This window comes from Drosophila gunungcola, assembly GCF_025200985.1.
Source record: "Drosophila gunungcola strain Sukarami chromosome 3L unlocalized genomic scaffold, Dgunungcola_SK_2 000014F, whole genome shotgun sequence".
NCBI classification, from domain to species: Eukaryota; Metazoa; Arthropoda; class Insecta; order Diptera; family Drosophilidae; genus Drosophila; species Drosophila gunungcola.
In genome coordinates, this window is record NW_026453182.1 from 1390949 (window position 1) to 1414590 (window position 23642).

The 23642-nt window shown below is 35.0% G+C and overlaps 5 protein-coding genes and 1 long non-coding RNA gene across 10 annotated transcripts in view; 5 read left to right on the forward strand and 1 right to left on the reverse strand.

Moving 5' to 3' along the window:
• Positions 1–23642, reverse strand: part of LOC128260205 (adenylate cyclase type 2) — a 47039-nt gene that overhangs the window by 18682 nt on the left and 4715 nt on the right. For all 4 annotated transcript variants that reach the window (XM_052993016.1, XM_052993015.1, XM_052993017.1 and 1 more), the window contains exon 2: positions 15907–16257. In XM_052993016.1, the coding sequence (XP_052848976.1) occupies positions 15907–16087 (181 nt within the window). In that variant the 5' untranslated portion in view covers positions 16088–16257. The remainder of the gene's footprint in view (positions 1–15906; positions 16258–23642) is intronic.
• Positions 2673–3468, forward strand: LOC128260209 (uncharacterized). Its single transcript, XM_052993024.1, has 3 exons — positions 2673–2854; positions 2908–3061; positions 3111–3468. The coding sequence occupies exons 1-3, from the start codon at positions 2804–2806 to the stop codon at positions 3464–3466; spliced, it is 561 nt and encodes a 186-aa protein (XP_052848984.1). The 5' UTR covers positions 2673–2803; the 3' UTR covers positions 3467–3468.
• On the forward strand, positions 9016–9753 carry LOC128260210 (uncharacterized). The gene is made up of 4 exons (XM_052993025.1): positions 9016–9233; positions 9285–9379; positions 9432–9588; positions 9645–9753. Exons 1-4 carry the CDS (start codon positions 9044–9046, stop codon positions 9734–9736), a joined length of 534 nt encoding a protein of 177 aa, XP_052848985.1. The 5' UTR covers positions 9016–9043; the 3' UTR covers positions 9737–9753.
• On the forward strand, positions 9968–11107 carry LOC128260211 (uncharacterized). Of its 2 annotated transcripts, none has more exons than XM_052993027.1 (5): positions 9968–10434; positions 10494–10529; positions 10600–10685; positions 10786–10900; positions 10967–11107. In XM_052993027.1, exons 1-5 carry the CDS (start codon positions 10314–10316, stop codon positions 11047–11049), a joined length of 441 nt encoding a protein of 146 aa, XP_052848987.1. In that variant the 5' UTR covers positions 9968–10313; the 3' UTR covers positions 11050–11107. The 2 variants fall into 2 exon arrangements, with proteins under 2 accessions (XP_052848987.1, XP_052848986.1); XM_052993026.1 differs by having other exon boundaries at positions 10738–10900; positions 10967–11104.
• LOC128260212 (uncharacterized) lies at positions 11158–12201 on the forward strand. Its single transcript, XM_052993028.1, is given in 7 exon segments — positions 11158–11323; positions 11391–11426; positions 11517–11587; positions 11648–11684; positions 11687–11809; positions 11868–11893; positions 11949–12201. Coding segments are annotated over 7 exon segments (444 nt in total). The 5' UTR covers positions 11158–11214; the 3' UTR covers positions 11991–12201.
• Positions 12875–13682, forward strand: LOC128260215 (uncharacterized). Its single transcript, XR_008268110.1, has 3 exons — positions 12875–13127; positions 13183–13332; positions 13396–13682. It is a non-coding gene; the product is annotated as an uncharacterized LOC128260215 (long non-coding RNA).

Consider the following 23642-nt stretch of genomic DNA (forward strand, 5'->3'; position numbering starts at 1 on the left):
TTGACATTTAACAACGGCATACAATTCACTGGCGCTCACGCAAAGAAATTGTATTTCACAGACAATTGTCTTTGAAGAGCAACTTAATTGAGCTGTCAGGGGCCAGAGGGTGTGGTCGGATTTGGATATATGAAGCACATATACAAAAGGATTCAAATACATATATATATTTACCCAAAGGTGAATGAACAATTTCTGTTTCCGAAGGTGATACAGAAATAACTTCATCGATTTATAAAAACAGTAATGAATTTATTTTATGCGACAAATAGAAGCAAGTAGATTACAGATTTTACGGATCTTTAATTACACCAGCAAATCAGAATCGAGACAGTCGAACATGTAGGCATATCAACATGTATATAGCTGCAATAAAAGGAAAATATATATATTCAACCCACGCACATCGCTTTCTTAGGTCAACAAGCAAACATCATCACAGTATCCCACAAAAGTGTTGTAAACGCACTCAAACATCAAAATTAGCATATTGCGTTGATATTTTACTTTTTGTACAATTTATAAATCGATACGCACGGATTTATAGCTCGATAATTGACTGAGGGGCATTTAAAGTGTTTGATTTATTTATGGTTGCAGACATGCCAGATAAGCCCAGCCCAGTGGATACTTGGTAACATATTAGTCTGGTTTTCGTTGTGGTCAGCCTATTTATAGATGTGTTCTGGTAACTTGATTTTTTGTCTGCCGGCTGAATTGATTTTTTCCCCTACGCAGTGGCCCTATTTAACGGCTCTAACAAGCCGAACCAAAAAATCAATAGATGGCCAGTCTGAGAGCCCTTAAAAGCAGGAATGAACCCAAGTCTGAGTGGTAAGGTCAAGTGTGTTTGTCCAGTGGTCGAATGTCTGTTTAATTAATGAGGAAAAATCCTGCAAATTATTAGCACAATTGTGATGACAAATTTTTGTTTACTTTGCAATGCAGCTCTGCTTTGCTGATTAAGTGAATACGGTTTCAACCTTTTTTACCCAAGAATTAAAACCATAAGAGTTTCATATAAATAGCAAATGCCATAAAAAATTAAGACTCATTAACTTAAACAAATTTACTGGAGCTTACTCAGCTGAAATATAATGAAAGTGTTGAATTATAATTTACACATTTTACATTTTTAAGTAAGGAAACCACAGCATAAGCCATAACAAAAATCCAAGGCAATAAATTCTCCCAAGATGCATTTTGATGAAAGGTTCGGGAGAAATAAAGGCATTGTAGCTTTAGCTAAGCTTGGTTTATCCTTCCAGGATACTTTAAATCGGATTTTCAAGAATAGAATTTTTACCGCTCCGCATTATATTTATTGCAAACATTTTTAGCTGAACAATCCCAAACCACAAAGAAGACGTTAAGAAACTCAAAGGCCATTAAAGCGCTTGAAATGTGTTATTATTTATAGGTAGGGGTTAAGGTATAAAGTAAATAATATAACTTCTGGGCGGGTTCGAAAAATGGAAACCGTATTTAGCCGCCTTGTCGACATCGCATTAAGTTAAGGATTCGCCCATTGCTGCACCGCAGTCGAAGTGAAAAATTCAGGAAAAGCCACAGGCAGGAAAAAAGAAAATAAGTCGAGAGGCAAACGCCAGGGGACACCAGCACATACTATGTAACGTATGGTGTTGGGGAAAAGGAGCTGCCCTCACTTGTTTATTCTCTGCAATCAAACAGAAATTCTTTTGACACGAACCGAGGTCCTGAAAGTGTGAGTGTGTGCGTCAGTGTTTTTATAAGCGCCAGCACAAACACCAGTGCAGAGTGACAGATGCTCTTGTGTGTGTGTGTGTGTGTGTGTGTAAGCATTTCGGTGCTATTTTGTGAATTAGGGTGTACCAACTTGTTATCTAAGAGCTGAGTAAAAGATAAATCTTTTTTTTTACGAATAAATATCTTGTTAAGTAAAAAAAATCTGTTATTGTTTGCAAAAAAAAAAAAGTTTTTTAAGTTTTTTTCATGAAAGTAAGTGTGTAAACATATTCAAGAATAAAACATTTTTGTAGATACCACGAAATTAAATTTTTTTTTTTAGGTTTTGGTAATAATGAGTGCGTTAAATACAAATGTCGTTCTGTTTTTTAATTAGTTTATAGCCTTTTTGCTAAAAGCCATACCTGTAATATAAGATAATTTTACAAATTTGGATTTTTGGTTTTTTAATACAAAACTTTAGTTTTCTTTTCAATCAAACCGAATCACCCTAGTCCTAGTATCTGCGAGCTGGCTCATAAAAAATAAAGCGGCTAAAGTGAAACAGTTGCAGACAACCTAGACGACAGCGACATTGCCAAAGCTTTTGGCATAGATTTTATTCATCCCGGAGCTGAAGCTATGAAATCCGCCACGGTCTCCCGTTCTCTTCCCATGTGATTAAGTATGTGCGGACAGATTGTCAAGGCATCTCCATCCTGGCAAACAGTCGTTGAGACGAAGGGCAGGCGATTAGGGAGATTGAGTTCGTTGCTAACGAATTTCATGTGGGCTGGCATCGCATTTAAGATGCAGAGCAGCCCTGAACAAAAAGCAGAAGATGGCTTAGAACCATGCCTCGGGTTAAGCTACTGGGTAACCGGCTTAGTGGTGAAGCTGCTTTTAGACCGGCGCCCATGCAACTGCAACCTAGAACCACAAGGATAACACATCCCAGTAGGCGGTAGGCAAAACTCAAGTGTGAGCTAAAAATTCGATTCGTTTTGATTTTTTAGTAAAAAAAAATAAGATAATCCAAATTGTAGTACATTTTATGTAATAGTCATTGTTGTATACTGCTCTAATAAAATACGTCATGTCCAAATATAGTACATATGGGGCTCAGACACCAAAATGTTCAAATGAGGTAATATTGACCCGTCTTAGATCTACAATTCTTATTTGTTATTCTATCTACAGGCTGACCTAATAAAATACATGAATTCAATGATTAAGAGATTTAATGTGGGTCCCCAAACAATATTTGGTTCTTCTTTTGTTACAAAAATCGATTTTGGCTATCGACTTTGTGAGCTCTTACATCACGTCCTGATTAACATTGAAAAGAGTTTAGGTAAGTACAACATTAGTTGTAATTCCTTTTTCTTATTTGCTTTTTCCAGACCTTAGGACAAGGGAGATGAATTTAAATCCGAGTCTTGGGAGCGTTTTTCAGGGTAATCAGGCTCTTCTGGACGAATCCACTTCGATTCAAGAGCAAAAGCCATCGGAATCTGAAAAGGATATGCCCAGTTTTAAGTGTCCTTTGTGTCTGGTGAATCTTCAACAGCGAAAGCCCATGTCGACTAGGTGTGGTCACATTTTCTGTGGACAATGCATCCAATCTGCCTTGGAATTCGCCCAAAAGTGTCCTGTATGCAAAAAACGGCTGTTGAGAAAACATATATTCCGTATATCTATATTAATTATAATAATTTTGACATATGTATTTAGATTTATAAAGAAATCATGTCATTAATAGTACAGTTTGATTGGAATATGTGGTCTAAAATTACTTTTAAATTAGAATGCCAAACTAACCCGTTTTTTTTTTGCTGACGTTTTTTTTAACAGGCAAAAGAAGAGTTAAACAAGTTATGGCTTTCAATTGCACATTTAAATGATTTATGTTTTGCGGTTTTGACAGTTTTTCAAAAACTATTAATTCAAATTGCACGCAATACCATAGACACACATTTATGTACTTCTGGTAAATGTATTTTATCTCTGGCCTTTAACCTCCTGCTACTATTTATTTGTATAACTAAAATACAACCCCCTGTTGCGTAATTTTCAAAATATTTCACTCTTCGGTTTAAAGGCTGCCTGAAAGTATGCAACACCATTCGCCAGTGGCAATGGAGATTCCAAGATATTGCACATACGACCCGTCGGCCCAGGCCGACAACATAAAATGAAACAAAATGCAAGCTGCAAATGCCGCACATGCCTGACAGCCGACCAAACTGCAAGCCCCTCCACGTCGCAACAGCCACCTGCTGCAACATTGTAAATTTCATCCTCCTGGCTGAGACAGGAATTACAAGCTTTTTGCGCTGGATCGTGTACCGAATGGCAAGCAGTTGGCAGCTGGCAAATGGCAGACACCAGTGGCACATGGTTTCGCCAGGGATTTCAACGTTGGCGATTTTTTGCGCGATGCCTTGAAGTGGTTTGCCGCTATATTCACATTCTGTGGGACTTAGTCCGACGATCCACTCGAAAAGGCGATGTGTTTGCATTCACTTTGATTTTAGAGCCCATTCAATAGGAATATATGTTTGAGAGGTTTTCATATTTATTCCAACGAAACACTCGCACATGTTATGTGGCCCTTAGTCTGTTTGTAAAACAAGTTTTTAGCACCACATAATTCCGGCTGTTCAACATGTTCTTAAACTGCAAAGCATAGCGTGACCGTATTAGATTTGTTGACATATGCGTTCAAAACCAATTCGCTTTAATTTTGGAGGACTTTCATTAAAGGCCTTTAATTTTTTATGTGTTGGTACAAACTAGCTTTAAATAACACAAAAAGGATAGTACATATAAGATTAATGGCAGGCAACGCAAGTTTTTATTTTACTTATTTAAAAGTATTTATAAGTTTAATGACAATTGAGGAAGAAACTATATTTTAAGGTTTTTCAAAATTTAATAGTTAATTGTTTCCGGCTTTCTAAGACACAGTTTCATCTTAATTCCGTTACAACGAGCCGCAGATTCATCAACTTCTGGGACACGATTCGTCAACACCTTAGTTCGAATAGATAATAGACCATCGGGCAGAAGAAAGGCAGTCACATCTGAACAATTTGGTGACAAGCCAGCAAAGGAAACGAAAACAATGAAAATACTCGGAGCCACCGCATTTGCTAATGGCGAAACTGAATGAGATGGCGCCTGGAATGGGCAAAAAAAAAAATAAAGAAAAGGAGCGTCCTGGCAGCGCATTAATCAAGGTGCAGTCAATGCGAACGGAGCCTTTGGCCATGCGGTGGCAAAAAAGAAGCAAAATTGGCACCAGACGCTAAAGGTAATAGACGTGCCAACGAAGTCGGCCCTGTGGGGCACGTATTCTCCCAAGTAGTTCTTCTAGCGGAGAACGCAGCTGCTTATTTGGTTTTCTGCGCGTGTCGCTGGCACGATGCTCGTAAATAATGGCACGGCTAAGACAAAAGCCATGGCCAGTCAACAGTCTGCCGTTGACATCGAGAACTTATTTTCCAGCCAGCTCTTTTAGTTATCCTTCGCTTGAGCTTGAGCTGACACTTTTTCTACAGGGTAATCATAGCTAACAGGGTATATTTGTTTGGATTACGGGCATGTAACACGTTAAAGGCAAGCAAAAAAATTAGAAAATTAGCTTCTACATACCTCTATTCCAGCTATTTGCATTACTGATAGCTTCTTAAGTTTATTGGTTTAAAAGGCATATTCAAAAAAGGATATAATTGTAAAGATCTAACCTAATATAATAGTATTTGAATTTACTTTATTTGACCATCGATTTTGGTTGGAATGTATATATTTTTAAAATAATCGTTATGGTAAATCTTTATAAAATCTTTATCAAGTACCAGGTAGCTTATAGTTGAATGATAAAATTTTTGTTTATTTTGTTTCGTTTCCCCATGTAACTTTTGGCTTCTTGTTACCTTCATTTCGGTTCTAAGGCACGCAAGCCAATCAGCTATAAGACCCAAAACGCTTAAGCTTTCAATTTTCGTAATGGCCGAATAGTGTGTGAAATTCCAATAGGTGTCTTTGATCTGTCCCTTTTTTGGGCTACTTGAATAAGCAACTGGAAATCAAAAAGGTAAGCTATTTTTAGGAATTTTTTTAAAGAAAATTAATCGATTACAAGGAGTTTATTGTCCTCACACATTTTGGGCCAACTCCTGGTATCTTGAATATAATAACTCTGTAGCATTGTTGTATTTAAAATTTATCTTAATCGTTTTATAGTCACGCAGGAATCGTTTTGATCCCATAATACACTAAACTCATAAATCGATTAAGATAAATCTCTTGCTGACATGTATATTGATTTTGGTACGAGTCGCTATCAATTTGCTATTAAACGATGATTTATTTCAGCTATGCAAAGTGAAGTCTAACCTTCCCCCAGGCCAGTGCAATCAAGAGCCAGATCCTACAAATCTGGATTCGTAATGTGCATATTTTAGCAATAAAACGCTGACACTGCTCCAGGCGCAGATTCACTGTCAAAGTAATTTGCATACATCTTTTTTGTTGGTTGCTATTTTTGCTCGCCTTTATCTTTGGGGGCCAATTTCGCGAAATACTCGTTTAAACCAAAATGAGGGAGAAAAGAGGACTCTGTTGTCACCTTCAACCCCAGAATGCAAATGTTCGAGGCGGGTCTATTGTCGAGGATATTTCGTCTTGCGTTGAGTGGCATAAATCTCATATCGGCTGAGCCTCGAAAATACACACATTTCGGCATTATGAATGCCAACTCATATACAGGCGGCTTGGTACAGGAGGCAACACTGAGGAATGGTATCCGCATAATAAGCCAGACAGTTGGCAAAATGCAGATTCATCGCCAGATACAGATACGGACACATATTCACATGCTGCGATTCCATTTCTCAGCAGTGTGTGCACGGAGATTCTCATTTTGCATGCAAGTTGCATTCATTTGAATTCCTATTTGACTGATTCGCTTCGGTGGGGACAGTTTTTTTTCGACCGTATAATTCTTAATGAAAATGCATGGCCCGACACTTTATTGTTTGTTTTGAAAAACGCTACAGCCTAATTTTGTATATTTCCCTCATTAAAGATCTGGGATTTGATTTAAGTGCCCAATTTACCTTTGAGTGAAGATCATAAAACATGAAACACATCCGACCACAATTATTGGTCTTATAGTGCGAGGGTTCAACAATTTTGTGCTTTATTGCTTAACCCACTAACCACCAAAATTGGTTTGTTTATCTTGCATTGGCCTACACTTATTCACAGTCGAATCAATTTACAACATTTCTGTCAATCACAAACCAATCAGTACGAAATATGAGCGCATTCACATCAGTCCAATTGTGGGTCGTTTTAGTACACTTACGAGTGCACAAAGCGAAAATAGGTGTGTTTGATGCTCAAAAGCAAAAGAATAAAACTCCTAGAAGAGTCCTTACCAGTGAGGGTATTTGCTCATAAACTTACCTTAGCTTCAACACAAAGTACATTTACAAACAAACATTTAAATTAAGGTTTTGTATATTCCAATTACACTACTTTTAATTAATTTTCAGATAAATAAATATTTAATTAGCTGAGAAGAATACAAAAATAGTTGCCTGATACCAAAGATAGGTTCATGTTTCTTAATCTTGTTAATAAAATTTAGTTTCAGGCAACAGCTTAACATTTGTTAAAAATTTGTACTGGATTTTTTTGTAAAATGATTATTTTAGAAGTTAGAAATTATTCACTTGGTTTAGTAATCTTAATTTAATAAAATTTCTTCTCTCAACATTTAGCTACAGTTAATGTCATTTTTAAATGTTTCAAATTATAGTATAACATATAATAATGTCTGTTCTCCATAGTCGTTCACCACAAAGTCTGTGTGGATATTACAAAATCATGTCCTTCTAAAAATAATGTCCAAACTGTTGCAACAACAGGTCTAAATTGTTTTTTTCTCAGTGCTGGGACAGAGGCTCACTGGGGACATTTTGTGGCCTGGACGGCGCCATCAAGAGCCAGCCAGGCGGTGGCGGTGCTCGACTGGCAGACTGGCAGCTGAATAAACAGCATCAACAACAACTGCAAGGGATCGGATGGGGAATGTGGCCATGCTGAATACCGTTTCATCGACACTTTTTCATTGAATTCAATTAAAAGCGAAATTGAAAATTGAAATTCAATTAAGATGCTATAAATACGCCAGATGGGGTGGGCTAGGGTGTTAGGGTGTCAAACGGGGGCGGAGACGATACAGGATACAGTAAAAGCATACCCGGATAGAAAGGACTCATACCAATGATGATAGATGTGGATGTGGATGGAAGAGATTCACCATGGCCCTGCCCAATCGATCGATGTGTTGGCTAGGAAGAGGAAACGAGGCTTATGATGTGTCACATACCATTTTTATTTTATTTTAACTTAGTCTTTTGTCCGTTCTTTTTCCTGACATTTAATGGGCCATCAACACGTTGCTTACTCAATTTGATATCTGGGTATTAATGACATATAAATTGATGCTGCAATCAATCATAAATTGGAGCTACCATATGGTGCACGAAGATGATGAAGTCTGGGTGCACAATACACTAATCTGATTAGCCTCATTAGTGGACAACAATATAATAATGTCATATTGGACATTATTATTTTCATGAAATATTGTCTTTGGGGATCATAATCAATTTCGTTATTGAAAACTTGTACGTTAAAGAACGGCAAGCAAAGTGGAAAAGTTTTAAAAATAAATCAGTAATTTAGATTCTGTAATGTCACTTGAACGGAAACCGGAAAGTTTGACAACCGGGATACTTTAAAAAAAATTGGATTTTTAAACTTAACTATTGATGTTTAAAAATATTAAATTTAAATTCTTATTTAAAATAACAATTTACTCTTATATCTATCTATTTTTATACCTATTTTTGGATGTTAAATCCCTTTAAAAAACCTCTTTAATACTTTTATAATTGAGTAACTTTACAATTAAAGTTTACTTTATTCATTTTCAAGTCGATTTTAAGCATAATTTTGCAGAGACGGCTGCTGCTTTCAATTATCGCATTAGGTTAGAAACAAAAGAAGAAAGTCAGACGTTTGGCTTTACTCTGTGGAGGATGTACAAAAAAGGCCAAGGGACTTTGGCCAACTTTCTGACAAGCAAAAGTTTCGGGGTGAAGAAGGTTGAGGTCGTTTCAAACTTTGTTGAGAAAGATGGACTGCAGTGACCTAAAACCAGAGGAGATGCAACGATTGAGTTTCGCCATCTGTTGGGAGGCATACTTCATATTAAATAGTATTCAACTTTAAAAGTGGTAAGAATTTTTTGTCAAATATGAGATTGTTTTTGGAAATTTATAGCTACGAATTTGTTTTTTTGATGCCATTTATAAGGAAGCTAGTTAGACGAAAATTTTGTTTCTGTCTCTCCCTGAGTTCTGGATGCATTATAATTTCGTTCTACACCTTGTTTTTCGGATTCCTTAATGCGGGCACCTTTGTTGATGAAGATATATACAGAAAATGTAAGTAAGAAAAAGTCATAAGAAACAATTTAAAGTTTTCCAAAATGACAGCATTTAAAACTGACATACGGGCGAAATGGTTTAATGTGTTTCATATTGGTCTGATGATTGCAGCTGCTGTTCTTCTGCTAATATCTGTTATGACGGTGAGGCGAATATCCCATCATCGATTACTATTGATTTCTTTACTCTTTTTAGAAATACATAAAGATCGTTTTCGTATGGATGACTTTGTATATCATCCACATGGTATCGTACTACATCGTCTTCAACGCAATGATAAACGTTCGCAACCCGTTTCTCCGGACTCCTCTATCTGCATCCATCTATGTCTTGGTCAATGTTTTGACCCTTGGTAAAGTGTACATAGGTATAATATCTCCAGCCCCCTCTAACTGTCAAACTTACTAGCTATAGATATATTTTACCTGATCATAGTATATTCATATTATTATGTAAAGAAACATCCTGAAGAATTCAGACCGCCATGCATTGACAAATAAACCGCATTAAAAACCACCTTACTATCGATTTAAAATGATGTACAGCAAATTTGATTTTAAAGGCTATAAAATATAATAATATTTAGATTTGTGACCTTAACCACATGTTCAGCAAGTGAGAAGACCGTGTGGATAATGATTTTGCTGTGCTAATATGGCAGACTCAATTTTCTTTATAATTTCATTAGCATCTTGATGAGAACTGAAAACGATTCCACGCGTGCCTGACACACACAAGCACACACAGACCAGAAAATTCTGGGCTAATGCTAATGAGGCCATAATACAAATTGCTTAAATTGAAATTATGCAAAAAAGTTAATACTCATCTCGTTCAAATGGATATGACGGAAAATGAGAGGGAGGCAATTCGCTTGAGTTTGACACCAACAGCTGCTTGAAACTTCCGCAATGTAAATAAATAACGTATACGCCATGTGGTACTCAAATAATATTTTTTTCACTTGAAAATATTTCTATGTATCATAAAATCTCAAAAATACAATTGTGCATTTGCATAAATAAATAAATTTTCTGATAAGTTAATTTTGCATTTCCTGTCAAAAGCATTTAAAAAATGTTATGGGCCAAAAAATGTTGCTTCTGTATATCTTTGCAAACGGGATGTATCATAATTGCACTGCTTGGATTATTTTTGTCTGGCATGAACATTGACTATACTCTATATCTTTTAAATAGTAATAACAACCAACCTAAAAAATATATTTTTTTGTACTAATTCTGTTAATTTGAATAGGTACTTATACCCGAGAAACCCAATATAAATTTCCAGGTAACATACAAAAATATTATATGAATTGAATTGACTTAATTTGGTTTTGTTTATTACATTTAAAATATAGCGGAAGTACTCTACACATCTTTACAAATAATTCCGGATTGTTTGTCTGTCTTGGCATCGTGTTTGCTGATATTTGCAATCATCTCGGTGGGTACTACTGAAAAATATAGCCACTTGGTAATAAAATAAATATATTTAGCAATATTTTTGGTTGTTTTGGACAACTCTGTTTTTCCAAACTCTTCAGGCAATATATCTGGTTACATTCAGTATTGTTTCATCTTTAATCGGATCAAATTTAATAATAAATGAGAGCTTTTGGCATAACGTAACTTATTGGGTGTATATGATACTTTGGCTAGGTAAGATAATCGTTTTATGACCATATATAAATAATTAAAAAACAACTAATTTTGTCGTTATTTTAGCTCTGACATTATATTTCATGTACATAATCTATTCGTATTATCAACAACTAAAGGAGAGAGAAATTGAAAATGCTATAGAATGATTTATGTCTTATATTTGGTAATATTTGACTTGCCTAACATGTAATTTGTAAAACCTAAAAAGAATAAATTTATATCGGTAACTATATTTCATTGAATGTATCGTCATTTTCACGTACACGGATTTTAAAAATAAAAATAAATACTTTAAAAAATTAGTAAATGAAATGTGGCTTGCCAATAAGTTTTGCTGTTGTATAAACTTACAAATCGGCTGTACTATTATATCTTTTTTTACCCTTTGCCTGTTTGCCGTTCACCTGGTAGAATTCTTTCGTAAATATTCTATCTTAACCTTTATTAATATAATTTCTGTTATTAACTACCCAGCTATTTATTGCAGGATTTAAGGAACACAATGATTATACTCATCCATCAGGTAACATACAAGTGTTATTTGTTTGTTTTAGCTAGCTTTGGTTCCCAACCAATGTTTTTATTTGGTTTTTTAATGTCTGCTGTTTTTCAGACTGGTTAAACCTTCTTTGGGGAATTTTGCATTTGCTGGCTTCAATGTGTTTATCATATTCTGTCCTGGTGGTAAGTACTAAGAAGTAACCTATTTGCATGTTAATCCATTAAAATATTGTAAATTTGTAGGGGGCACTTATTCCTATTTGGGTTTACATAATTATCGAGATAATTACTTGAATTACGTGATCATTTATACATCGGTGTCCTGTGCTCTCAAGACAAACACATATGCGAACCTAGGCCTGACTTACTGTATTACTTACTGGAGTTTAATGGTCTTAGCGTGCGGTAAGATGGACAATATCAATGTGGCCCAGTGATGCTAATCATAAAACTCTTTTAACAGTGATAACAACATATTTCCTTTATGTTGTAAGTTCATATTATTTACTAAGGAGAAAACAACTAATTGCTGCAAATCACCAAGTATAAGGAAATTCTGGAACCAAATATAAACGAATTACAATAAATATAAAAAATATACTCCGATTTCTGCAGAGTTTAAGAAGTTAAGTTTCCAACTACAAATATAAATGTATCTTAAAGCGCTAGGATGTGTATCAAGCAAAAACACCTGTCAACATAACAAATTATTAAAATCAAATACGCTTTTAAAATGTTCCCATTTGAACCGCTTCAGCCTTGTAAATACGTATTGGAAGATTCTCAAGTAGGCTAAGAAAATCTTTTAAGTCACTTTTCAATCACTTTAAAATAAATTCACAAAATGATTTGTATTCTTGTTATATTACTATACATTTCTTCTGTTTCGGGAGAATTCATCTCGACTACGATTGGACACCCGGATTACTATAGAGGTAAATGAATAAAATCTTAGTCAGATTCAGGCTATTGACATTTTGTTACAAAGCTCAAGCCAAATTGCAGTTTCCTGTCTGTGGGAAATGTTCAAATACAGAAACCTTTATATTTCAAAGCACTACTGGTTACTATTGCCATTCCGAAGATGGGTCAGCAGTTGAATACATAATCGGAAGACCAGCAAATACATTTTCCAAATGTCTGCCACCAAAAATAAACGTAACTAGTGAGTCTGCAAAGTATACGACAACATTAGTTTTCAACCTTGACCATCCAATAATAGGAAAAATAAGACAGTATTGTTGCTTTTGGTCGCCTGAGTTGGGTTGTACAGCTCTAATTGGTAGAAAATACTACGACAGAAAGCTATACAACTGCGAATACTGCCAAGAACATTGCAGTGGATATAAGAGTGATCTTGCTAATCATGACGAGGGCGGAAATAAAAATAACAAGATATCGGGATGTGTCTATTTAACTGCGCTAGCTATTTTTGTACTCCTGATATGCTTTAATTGACGAATTGATTACTATGTATTAGTAGTGACAGGATTTTCTTGAAATAAAATCCTATATACCTTTTAGAAAGCAAACAATTTAAGCTTTGATTTCAAAGTATATAATGAAAAACAGAGAAAAGACACCTTTGACACCTCTAGGTACCCAAAGCTATTTCTCTCAAAATTTGTCAAACTGTTTTTCCAAATTTCCTAGAATGAAATGAAACTACTAATATTACTTTTATTCTCGAGTTCGGTTCAAGGACTAAACGCTTTAAATGATAGTATGCGCAACTAACTTGCTTATTTTGTACAAAATAGACATTGCCGGTTTTCCAGGTTGTATATCTTGTTCAATGATCAAAAACAATCACGGCCAGCGCACTGGTCACCAGTGTCATCATGCAGACCAATTGACCATAGCCGGCAATTCCAAAATGTTTCAAAATGAATTTCCGCAATGCGTACCAAATGAGTATGAGATAAATGGTAGGTCTGCAATGTTATATATGAATATGTTCACTGCCAGTCACTTAGACTCTCCTTATTCAGGAAGAATCACTGAATACTGCTGCTTTTGGTCGCCGGAATTGGGCTGTTCAATACTTCTTGCTGCAGAATTGGATGATGATCATTTTAAGGCCTGCAGTCGGTGTCGTGCGTATTGCCTTGCGCCAGATGACCAAGATGGCAAAGACAAAATAAATAATAATTCAGGACACTTTAGCGCAATTGACATGGCAGTTGTTTTGCCAATTTTCACTTTATCAATTTTTTTCCAAATGGGATGTTGCAATGGACTTTATTGAAATGTAATTATTTTTGAATTGTAATGTAATTGTAGACCAATGCTTTTGTGATACACAAAGCAAAAACAATAAACAAACTTTTGCTACCATAAAAATTAAAAAAAATCTAAGTTTTTTCTCTCCAATTATTTCGAACAGATTTTCTAATTTTATCTAATGAAATTGTTAATACTTTTGCTCCTTTTCGTAATTTGTTTATTTGCTTAAACAATATTTTTAATACAAGAAACACCCCATAGGGTTTGAAAATTTTTCATTGTAGGAAATGATCACGGCTGTTCAACAGGATACCAGTGTCTTTTGAAGTTAGAAAAAATTTGGAACTAGTGAAAATGTATTACCAAACAAGTATGAGTTATTACGTAAGTTTGCAATGGAAGACATGCCCTCAGGCAGCTCTCTAGACCTTTTAATTTTAGGTGAAATAAGCTAATTCTGCTGCTTTTGGTTTACGGAATTGGGATGTTCGCTAATAAAATGCTTTGTATAAAGGAAATTGGGCCTGCAGTTTGTGCTGGTAATTTTGCACCTTGCAGCCAGAGGAAATGTAATGCAAAATTCTACTCAGAGGAAAGGATTTAAATAATAAAGTAGAATGTAGTCAGTGCGGTGATTGTTCTAAGGAAAGGATGGGTGCAAGGAATACGAACTTTAGATATAATTTTATAATCGGACTTTCGCTTTCAGACCTAAGATTTAAATTCCAATATAATGTTAAAAAAGATTTCTTGATAATTACAGTCTTCAAACTCAAAGTACAAACTCTACTTAAGTTTGACTTTTGACTTTTCAACTTACCCCAACGAACGCAACGGACACAAGTTAATCAAAAATTAATAGTAAAAGTAACTGTTTTGTCATCATTATTATTGCTGTCATTATGAACTAAGCCAGAGCGGGGTAAATTTAATTAAAACAACAAACGCGCGATGGGCCAAGAAAAGCAGCCGTCGGGTGGAAATTGGAAGTGGAAATGGGCAGAGCCTGATGTTATCGTGACAAGCCCAAATTAAGTAGCGCACGGGGTTACATCAGCCAGCCAGGGGATAAAATGGGCGGGGTACGCGAGGAATCGGGGTTGGGCAATTCAATTTAAAGACCAAACCAAGGCTACCAGCAAAAACGAACACGGCCCTGAGCTGGTCAAAATATGAATGGCAACCGAGCCCGAGGCTCATTTAATAGACCAAAACCAAAACCAGAAATTAAAATACAGTCGACAGTCGGTAAGGCACTCCATCGCAACCAATAAAATACATTTATTTTAGGTACGTCCAACAAAAAGTTTAAGAAAGGATGACAGAAGTACTGACCAGCAAAAGAAATAAAATAACTTAAAAGAATTGTTTTCACTTTTAAATTTTCATGCTTTTTACTTTGAAATTTAGCATATTTTGGGCAGGAACTTTGACTAAAATGGTGTGTTACAATGCAAATGTATATTTGAAAGGATATGTATTCGAGCTGTTCTTGTGTTTTAGAATATGGACCTCAAATCATTTTATTCATTTTTAAGCCAGTTACTAGTAGACTAAAAGGTTAACTTTATTCGTTGATTAGTATGTTACAGGTAGATTTTTCCGACCTGTTAAAATATATAAGTTCTTGATTAAGATCAACAGCCGGAATCGATCTAGCCATGAACGTCAGGATCTCGGAAACTTAAAAACCAGAGATATGTGATTTGAAATTTAGATTTCTGGTAGTGCCCAAGTTTTTTTCAAATTGAGTCCACTCCCTATCTAACGCCTAAAAATCGCGAAATTATTTGTATAAGTTTATTTGGCCAATATCTACGAACTCTTACAAAATTTTCCAAGTTGGGCCCATTTTTTCAAAAGTTTCAGGTGGCATATTTATTTTTTTTTTGGATAGTTGAGGAGCGGGTATCTAATAGTCGGGCTACTCAACTACACCGTTTCTTCTCAAACCTTAACATCTATTAAGAAAGTTTATTTGATTTATTTAAAATTTTAGAACGGTAATATTAATATTATTCCCAAATCACTGAAAAGTAGGCAATAGTTACTTCGAATTAAGTGTGAATGTCATTAAATAAAAACCGAAAAGGATCACATCAAGTGAGTATAAATGATACTAAAAGTTTTTTTAATATATTAAAATATAAGAAATGTAATCTTGTATGGCTCTTTCTAAGGAAGTTTCACTGTGTACAGAATGCTTGCTTTGTGAAACTAATTTGATTTGAAGAAGCTTTTCCCATTCAAGGATTAGCAGGGCTTTCCACACTCACCCGTGGTTCCATTTTCCTGCTCGCTCAAATCGGCCAGAGACGCCGAAAGGGCCTCCGCCATCTTAGCCGCCGATGATGTCATCGTCTTGGGTTGTGCTGCATTTCCGCCGGCCTTAACAATCAGATTCGTTGCATTTGTGCCATTTTCCGTTTTCGCAGACTCCGCATTGCGATTTACCATGGCGGAACTCGGTGGGCGGGAAAGCAGCAGTGGCACTCCTCACAGCCGCCAGCTGCGCGTCCTGATTGCCTCACCCCGGCTAAAAGTCCTACTGATTTGTGTTCCTGGGCATCCAACACTTGTTGCCGCCCAGCTTGCTTCCGTGCGGAAATGGAAATCGAGAAAGCCAACTGAAGCGAAAAGGAGCGGAAAACGAGAGTTTTGGTTCAGTTTGAGTGCTTTCCTTCCGAAAAATATGTGCAGTTGTGTAAAATAAATTTGTTATTGTATGTATTTAAGGTGAATTTACATATATGAACACAAAAATGAAACATGTAGAAAATATCAAAGAAGTTAACCAAGAAACTTGTCAGATGGATATGGATATATATTAGGTACATAGCTGGTTATTGGTAAAGATAGATGTTCTTTGAAATAATGGTTTACCGTGTTTGAATATAAGACCCTTTTAAAATTGTAAGAAATCCAACAAAAACAACACATAGCGAGGTAAAAAAAGTCATATAAAATATATGATATCAAATTTTGTGACGAAAAATTAATAAGCATTCGCCTAAATAAATACACTTTTTAAATGTTTTTATTTGGACCGCCTCATCCAGGTTTTTGCCTACACAGGCACTTTTGTTACATACCAAAAGATTCCCCTCGAGATTTCCGTCAAGTGAAAAAAAAAAACAAACAAAATTTAACTCTAAAAATTTGCTAGTTTTTTAAAAAGTTGTAATACAAAAAAAAAATATAAAAAAAAATTATTCCAGAATTTTAAAACAAAATTCTCCTGTACCAATTAATTTTAATTTTAATTTTTTAGTATACAATTCTTATTCATTTAGCAATACCTTTCGATTGGTGATTTGAATTCTACGGCTATATATAGTAGTCTCCTATGCACACGCTCTAGGTGCGCATCGTCACTACATGTAGTGGTATCCCAAGATTTCCCTCTTCCAATTAAAATAAATCTCAGTTGCTTACCATACTGTTAGCCATATAAACTCAAAAGGAGTTGCAAGATGCTGGCAGTAGCTACAAGTGACAGCTTCGAACTTATTGTTCCTTTTGTTTGATGTTGTTAAATGTTGTTTCTAGACCCAGCATTTTCATTTTTCTAACGTATTTCCACGTCGCTTCTATTGGCAGTTGTTTGTACAAAGAAACCGTGTGTGCCTCTGTATGTAAATACGTTTTGCTTTTGTGGGCTTCGCTTGAATGTGTCTATGCAGCAATTAGAAAAGTTCTCAGCCAAGGCACTTCAGAACACAACAAAAGTAACTTTTTCTTTAGCCCAGCTAGAGAAGGTAATTTAAAGAAAGTGATCTTCCAAAATTGTATATTATTTAAAAGAAATCTAAGGAGTGCAAAAATATGTTAATAATTTAAGTAAACCACTCTTCAGAAACAGTAATTTAAGTCTTAAAACTCATGAGAAAAGGTTGAAAAATTAAAGTCATATTTTTTGAAGAACATTTTAAGAAATATATAAAGAACAATTTGGTAATAATTTTTTCAATTTTTAAAAGTGAATTTTTTTTTTTTATTTATGTGTTTTGAAACATCTGTGCACGATTCAGCAAATGTCAGTATGTCAAGCCGACTCGAGAGAAGTTCTCTCATATCCTTAAGGCATGCGACATGCGACACTCCCCTCGTCCTCTCGTTTTTCCCCTTTTCCCGTTTTCCAACGACTGGGACTAAGAAAAAAGTTTTTCTTCTTTTGTCAAGCTACGAAACTAACTACACTTTGGCGCCACCGTTGTTCATTCAAGTTGGTAAAGTTTCTGCTACTCAGAATTGCTCAACGTTTTTGCTTGGCAGTTTACGGTTGCATCTTTCGGCCAAGTTAAATTGTGTCAGTTTAATTCGAAGTGGAGCGAAGTGGAACGTAAATAAACTCTGGATTGCAAGAATCGACTACTAAACTCAACCAAAGCAAAAACAGAATTGAATTACTTCGCTGAACTTAACTTTTAAGAAATTGAACAAGTACTCTCTAGTATCTGCTTTCTTTAAATAGAAATCGCTTACAATTATACAAACATAGTATTATTGTAAACAAAAGTCAAACATTATTTATTATTATTGCACTTTTAAGGCAGCTGGGTTAAACTAACAGTGAGGTCTATGTATGAGTATGTTTTAAAAAAATATATTAATGTCAAACGGAAATCATTAATACTTGTTATTAAAAATATATTTAATTTCGGAAAAATACTTTAACGAGAACCGAAAGGTTTTACTTATACACACATTTTTAGGAATATAATTAAACATACGTACTTATACACACGTTTTTGTGGATCAACAGATCTTAAACACATATAAAATTTTCATAAAATAAATTTTTACTTGGATAACCGGTTAGCTTAACTATTTCTAGTCTTATATTCATTTTTAATCTGGATCCATAATTATCTAGACTTTTTGTTTACTTTTAGGAATCTTTTAAAGTCATTTAATATTTTTAGTGGTTCTTTATTTAAATTCCTTAAAATTTTAAAAATTTTTGATGACTAGTTTATTATCAATTGTACTTCTGAAATTTCTTTTTTCCTTCGAACAACTAATCGGTATTTTTAATGTCTATTTCATAGGTCAAAAGCTGCAGATACTACTTTTATAAATCGTAAGCTATTTTCATTTAATTTGGCCTTGCTCAAAGACCTTAGATGGGGCATATAATGGCGCCACAGATAAGCCTCAAGTCCAACCCCAATTCATTGTCATTTTCACCTCAGTCCCGTTTAAATTTTGTTGTGGACACTTGTGGAATTTCGCATTTGTAAGCGGGCAGCCAGGGAAACCAGTCAGAGGCGACCACGCGTTTGACCCCTGACAACGGAACACACAAAGCGACGGGGGCACTCGCTGAAAAACTACTCATAAATAAATATACGGAGATCCATTCCATTCCATTGTTGTGTTCAGCCGCATTTTACCGGACTCGGATGGGTTCTCATTTCTTTTTTGAATTGTTTTGTTTGGCTTTGCTCGCCGGTTCGTGTGTACGCTTTCTGTTTTCCTTTTTTTTTAAGTTTTAAGAGGGTTTGTTTACGCTTTGCCATTGCCGAGAGCGGTGCTTCAGTTTAGTGCAGCCGTGGTGGAAAAATAAAACGAAATGGAAATAAATAAACAAAAACGTTTTGCAGTCTGCTTAAATTCAAATAAAGATTAGGTTCAGAATGGTATATGATTTTTGCAAATTTTCAATTGCAGTTTGGCATCAACTCACAATACTTTTGATGTTTAAGAAAATTTAATTTTTTATCTACACTATTATTCCTGGTTTTAGTTTTGTGTATTTTGAACAGAAAAAATGGAAAACTGATAGGACAAACCAAACTTTTTCTGGGAATCTTAAATTTGGATAAAGTTTCTTTAAACATTGTACACATTTTATTCTTTAAAACTTCTTTATTTTATATGGTTAGTTGAAGATTAATATTGGTTATAAGTATATTATCATATCAGTTTTAGTCTTTTAATGTTTAGTTAAATAGAAAAAAATGACGAAACAAACAAAATGGAGTATAAGAAACAGGTTTTGTACGTTTAAATGGCGCAAAGAGCATATTTATAAAATACAACGATATATTTCTTCATTCTAAGGAAAACCACTGACCGAATAATGTTTTTTTTGAAACTATTAATTAAAACTATAAGAACATAAAGTTTTGTAGTTTCCTTCAAAATGTTGTAAACGAACTTTGCCCAAATGGTTGTTCCACAAGCCTTTAGCAACCAGTTTCTAATTTCCCCGAGTAAACATTTTATAAATTATCTGCAGTTTAGCCATAAGCCATAAATATGGCTGTGTAATGTGCATTTCCTTGAAAATCTGCATTGCCATATTTTTATAGCTAGCCGGCGAACGTGGCGGATGAGCAATCTCATTCGCACTTGCTAATACTTCGCTGTCGTTCTCTGGAGAATGCACTGAAAGCGAGGGCGTATCTTTCTCGTCAGCCAATTATCATAATTTTTGCACTTAACTCATTATCATAATTATCATCTTCTGAACTGGTGAGGCAACAGACTGGGACGAACGGAAACTCATATATTTACCCCCAGTTTTTTTTTGGTTTTTATTTGTGCCTTTCGATTGCCACTTTTATTGCAGTTTTAAAGGTGCACCAATGTCTTGCGTTTTCATTCGCAGTATATAAAAATGTGTGTTAATATTTTCAATTCGCCAAATGTGACGTCGTCTGTTTGCTAGCCGCAGGCATTTATCACACAAAAATTCCCCATATTCCCATTCAAGCCCGCAGCTATTTTCTTTTTTTTTTCTTTTAATAAACATTTATATATGTACAATAGCATTACCCAAAGAACCTCGTGTTCTTTGAACGATGAGCTTCCAGTTCTGTGTTTGTTGTTTGAAATTGATTAAAGTAACCCCCAACCATCCATCTAAAAAAACGACGCATGTTGCCCAAACAATTGTGCACAGAAAAAAAATCACTAGCCTAAATAACTATTCTGGTATAGATATAATTTTTTTTAACCAACTTGATACATTAATATTTAAAGTTTATGTGAAATTGCATTTATAATCGTCTAGTTTATTAATTTATATTATTAATTTGTTAATTTAATTGTATTCTGCTGTCAAATAATAATTGCGAAATTTTTAGAAATTCAAATCCTCTACCTTATTAAAAACTGTTCACTAAATTTTAACAAAATTTGACCAAAACAAAAATTTGAAACAAAATATTTAATAAAAACATTTTTTTCGCAAGTCAAATAGAAAATAAGTCAAATACTTTTATTATGCAATATTGGAAACTTTTTTAAATCTAAAGAAATTAAGTAAACAATTCTCTATACATTTTTTCTAGCTGTATACTTTATTGAATAAGCGTCTTTGCCAGTGTTAGTGTGTCAATGGGTCCGTTTATACGTGTGTGTGTCTGTTTTTTGTATCTTTGACTTTGATCGCGTATGATTAATGATTACGCCTGTGTTTATTGCCATCGGGTTTCGACGAGTTGGGGGTGATAAAAGTTTTCTTTCCGCCGCTTTCGGGGATTTCGATGCCTAGGCTGTCTCTCATATTTCAACTTGAGCACCTCCGCCCGGTGGTTTAGTGGGGATGAGAATTATCATATCCGTGCGTTTGTCATCATTTATATATAATTGGACAAACTTGGCGCACAATATACATCACATTGCAGATGAAGGTGTTAAAGATGGATATATACAAATAGATGTTGGTGAGTAAAAATGAAGAACAGCTGCATAAATCATCATTGTTAGGTACGTTGCGCAAATCAGTTTAATTCAAATCGATAAAGCTACGAGTATTCGGTTGTTGTAAACACCGTTAATTTTGATTAAGCACCCCTAAAATCTTTCACACTTTCTCATCATCTCTGTTTTATGTTCTAATCAACAAAGGGTCATCTGCAAATTTGCTTATGTTAAAGCATTTGTTGAAACGGTCATAAAACTGAGCATCTGTTTATTAGCAAAACGAAGTACTAAGAAATCCTAAGGTCCCTTTCAGATCCACAATTTCTGTAACAACTATCGTTAATGAATTTAATTTAAAAAGTTGATTTTCTTATTTCTATGACAGTTTTTAATGTCTTGATATGATAAATTAATAAACATTTATACCGTCTAGATTTATTACTTTATTTTTTTAGTTTGTATATTTAATTTTAATTCAGAGGAAGCAGTTTCAATATTTCGGCTTTCATCTCTTGTGCTGTCAAATAATAATTGCAAACTTTTACGAAAATCCACTCCCTCTGCGTATTACAAACAATTTCCACTGAATTTTCCGCAAACTGCCCAAAACTTTTTTCCAAATAACAAGCTAAACACTAAATTATTAATGTCTTAGAGATGCCTCATTGAAGGAAACAAAAGTGCGAATCAAAACTTCGGGTTCATAGAAACTTTCTTAATTGAACACCACAAAAGAACTGTGTGCACAGGGTTTTTGGGTTCAATTAGATGGAGTGCACTCTTGCATTCTTCATTGGCAAACAGACCCAAGTGGCCGGCAATAACGGCATCGAGTATGCGCCACGTTGGACCGCAGCTGCCCAAAACTCTTCAATAGAGGGCTAATTTTTGTTTTCTAAGCTCAAATTGCTGGCCAAAAACGAAATATAAATAAAATAAATGAGGAGCAGCTATTATATACGTACGTATGTATATTTCCGTTGCGCTTGGCCCCATGAATGCTGATTCATTAGCCAAACCTTCCCGTCCACAGACAGAGGGCCATTTAAATGCGAATTAGGGTAACCGCCTTTCGGTTGCGTGTGTATTTGGGCGGTGGTGTATATAAGGGGTGTCTCTAAGAGGTGTGTGCGTGTGTGAAGGGTGTGTTTGTGTAGGCGGTGTGTGTGTGTGTTAGGGGGTGTGGCTTGGGCGGTTCTTGTGGATTCAAGACCCTAGTTCTGTGGTTTTGCCTTGGCACTTCTCATCTTGCCTTCAATTGCAATTGGTGGGTGGATGCGTGACTCTTGCCGCTTTGCTGGATGGTGTTTGATTTGATTTGGCAGGGAATGCATAAACTACTTATAAGGAAAACATCAACTAGGTTTTGGCGATGTAGTTGAGCTAATTAAGAGGCATTACAAGAGGATGCTAATGAAATCGTATAATGTATGTATAACAAAACCACTTATTTTAACAAGCCCAAGAAGCAATTACACAGCAACATCTTTCATAGCTCTTTTACAAAGAAGGTTTTTTTGTTTCTTTGTTATTTACAAAGAAATTAAATTGTATCAATCATTTTTTTGTGTATATAAACTGAAGTTTTGACTTGAGACATATAAGTAATTTATATACGTACAAATCATCTATGATATAATGCTGAAGGACTTCAGTATTTTAAAATTTGACTCATATTTAATTGACAGCAATTTTGTAATTAATTGAATATTTAACAATATACGCATTCAAGTGTCTGGAGTGCAATTCTCATAAAACCAAATGGCCGGCAAATCGAAACCAATTTGAGCCGGCTATACCAGTTTTTACAATTTTCGGAAGCAGCATTTTCTGAACATTCTCGACATTTCCATAAGTAAAAAGACCTTGATAGGACAATTTAATTAAATGTCTCTCCAGCACCCGCTAAACCATTGGCAGCTGGGATGATCACATTAAGATATGCCTTAATTGCTCATTTATGGATCCAAAAGAAATGTTTGAAACATGTGCTAAGCGATTTTATTAGCTACCGTCGGCCATTAAAGTCGTCGACATCAAAAGTCTAAAAATAATCTTAGCCAAGAATGAAAAAAGGCAAGCGGCTGCCAAAGCAAAACAACAGGTAATTAAGAATGCAAATAAACAATGGCAAACATTGTGAGTTGGTGAATTGCAGAAAATCGCTTTTCACGCGGCTTTTGGAATAAGATTGCGGGCGCAGTGCAATTCATTTGGATTTTTTAATTTACCAAAATACTTGTGTGTCAAAATGAAATATTTGCGCAATGTGCAAGACAAACTTGATTTGCCATAAAATTAAATTTCGCGCCCATTTGGTGATTTGGTGAGGACCAGTGAAGCGGCCCAGCCCAAA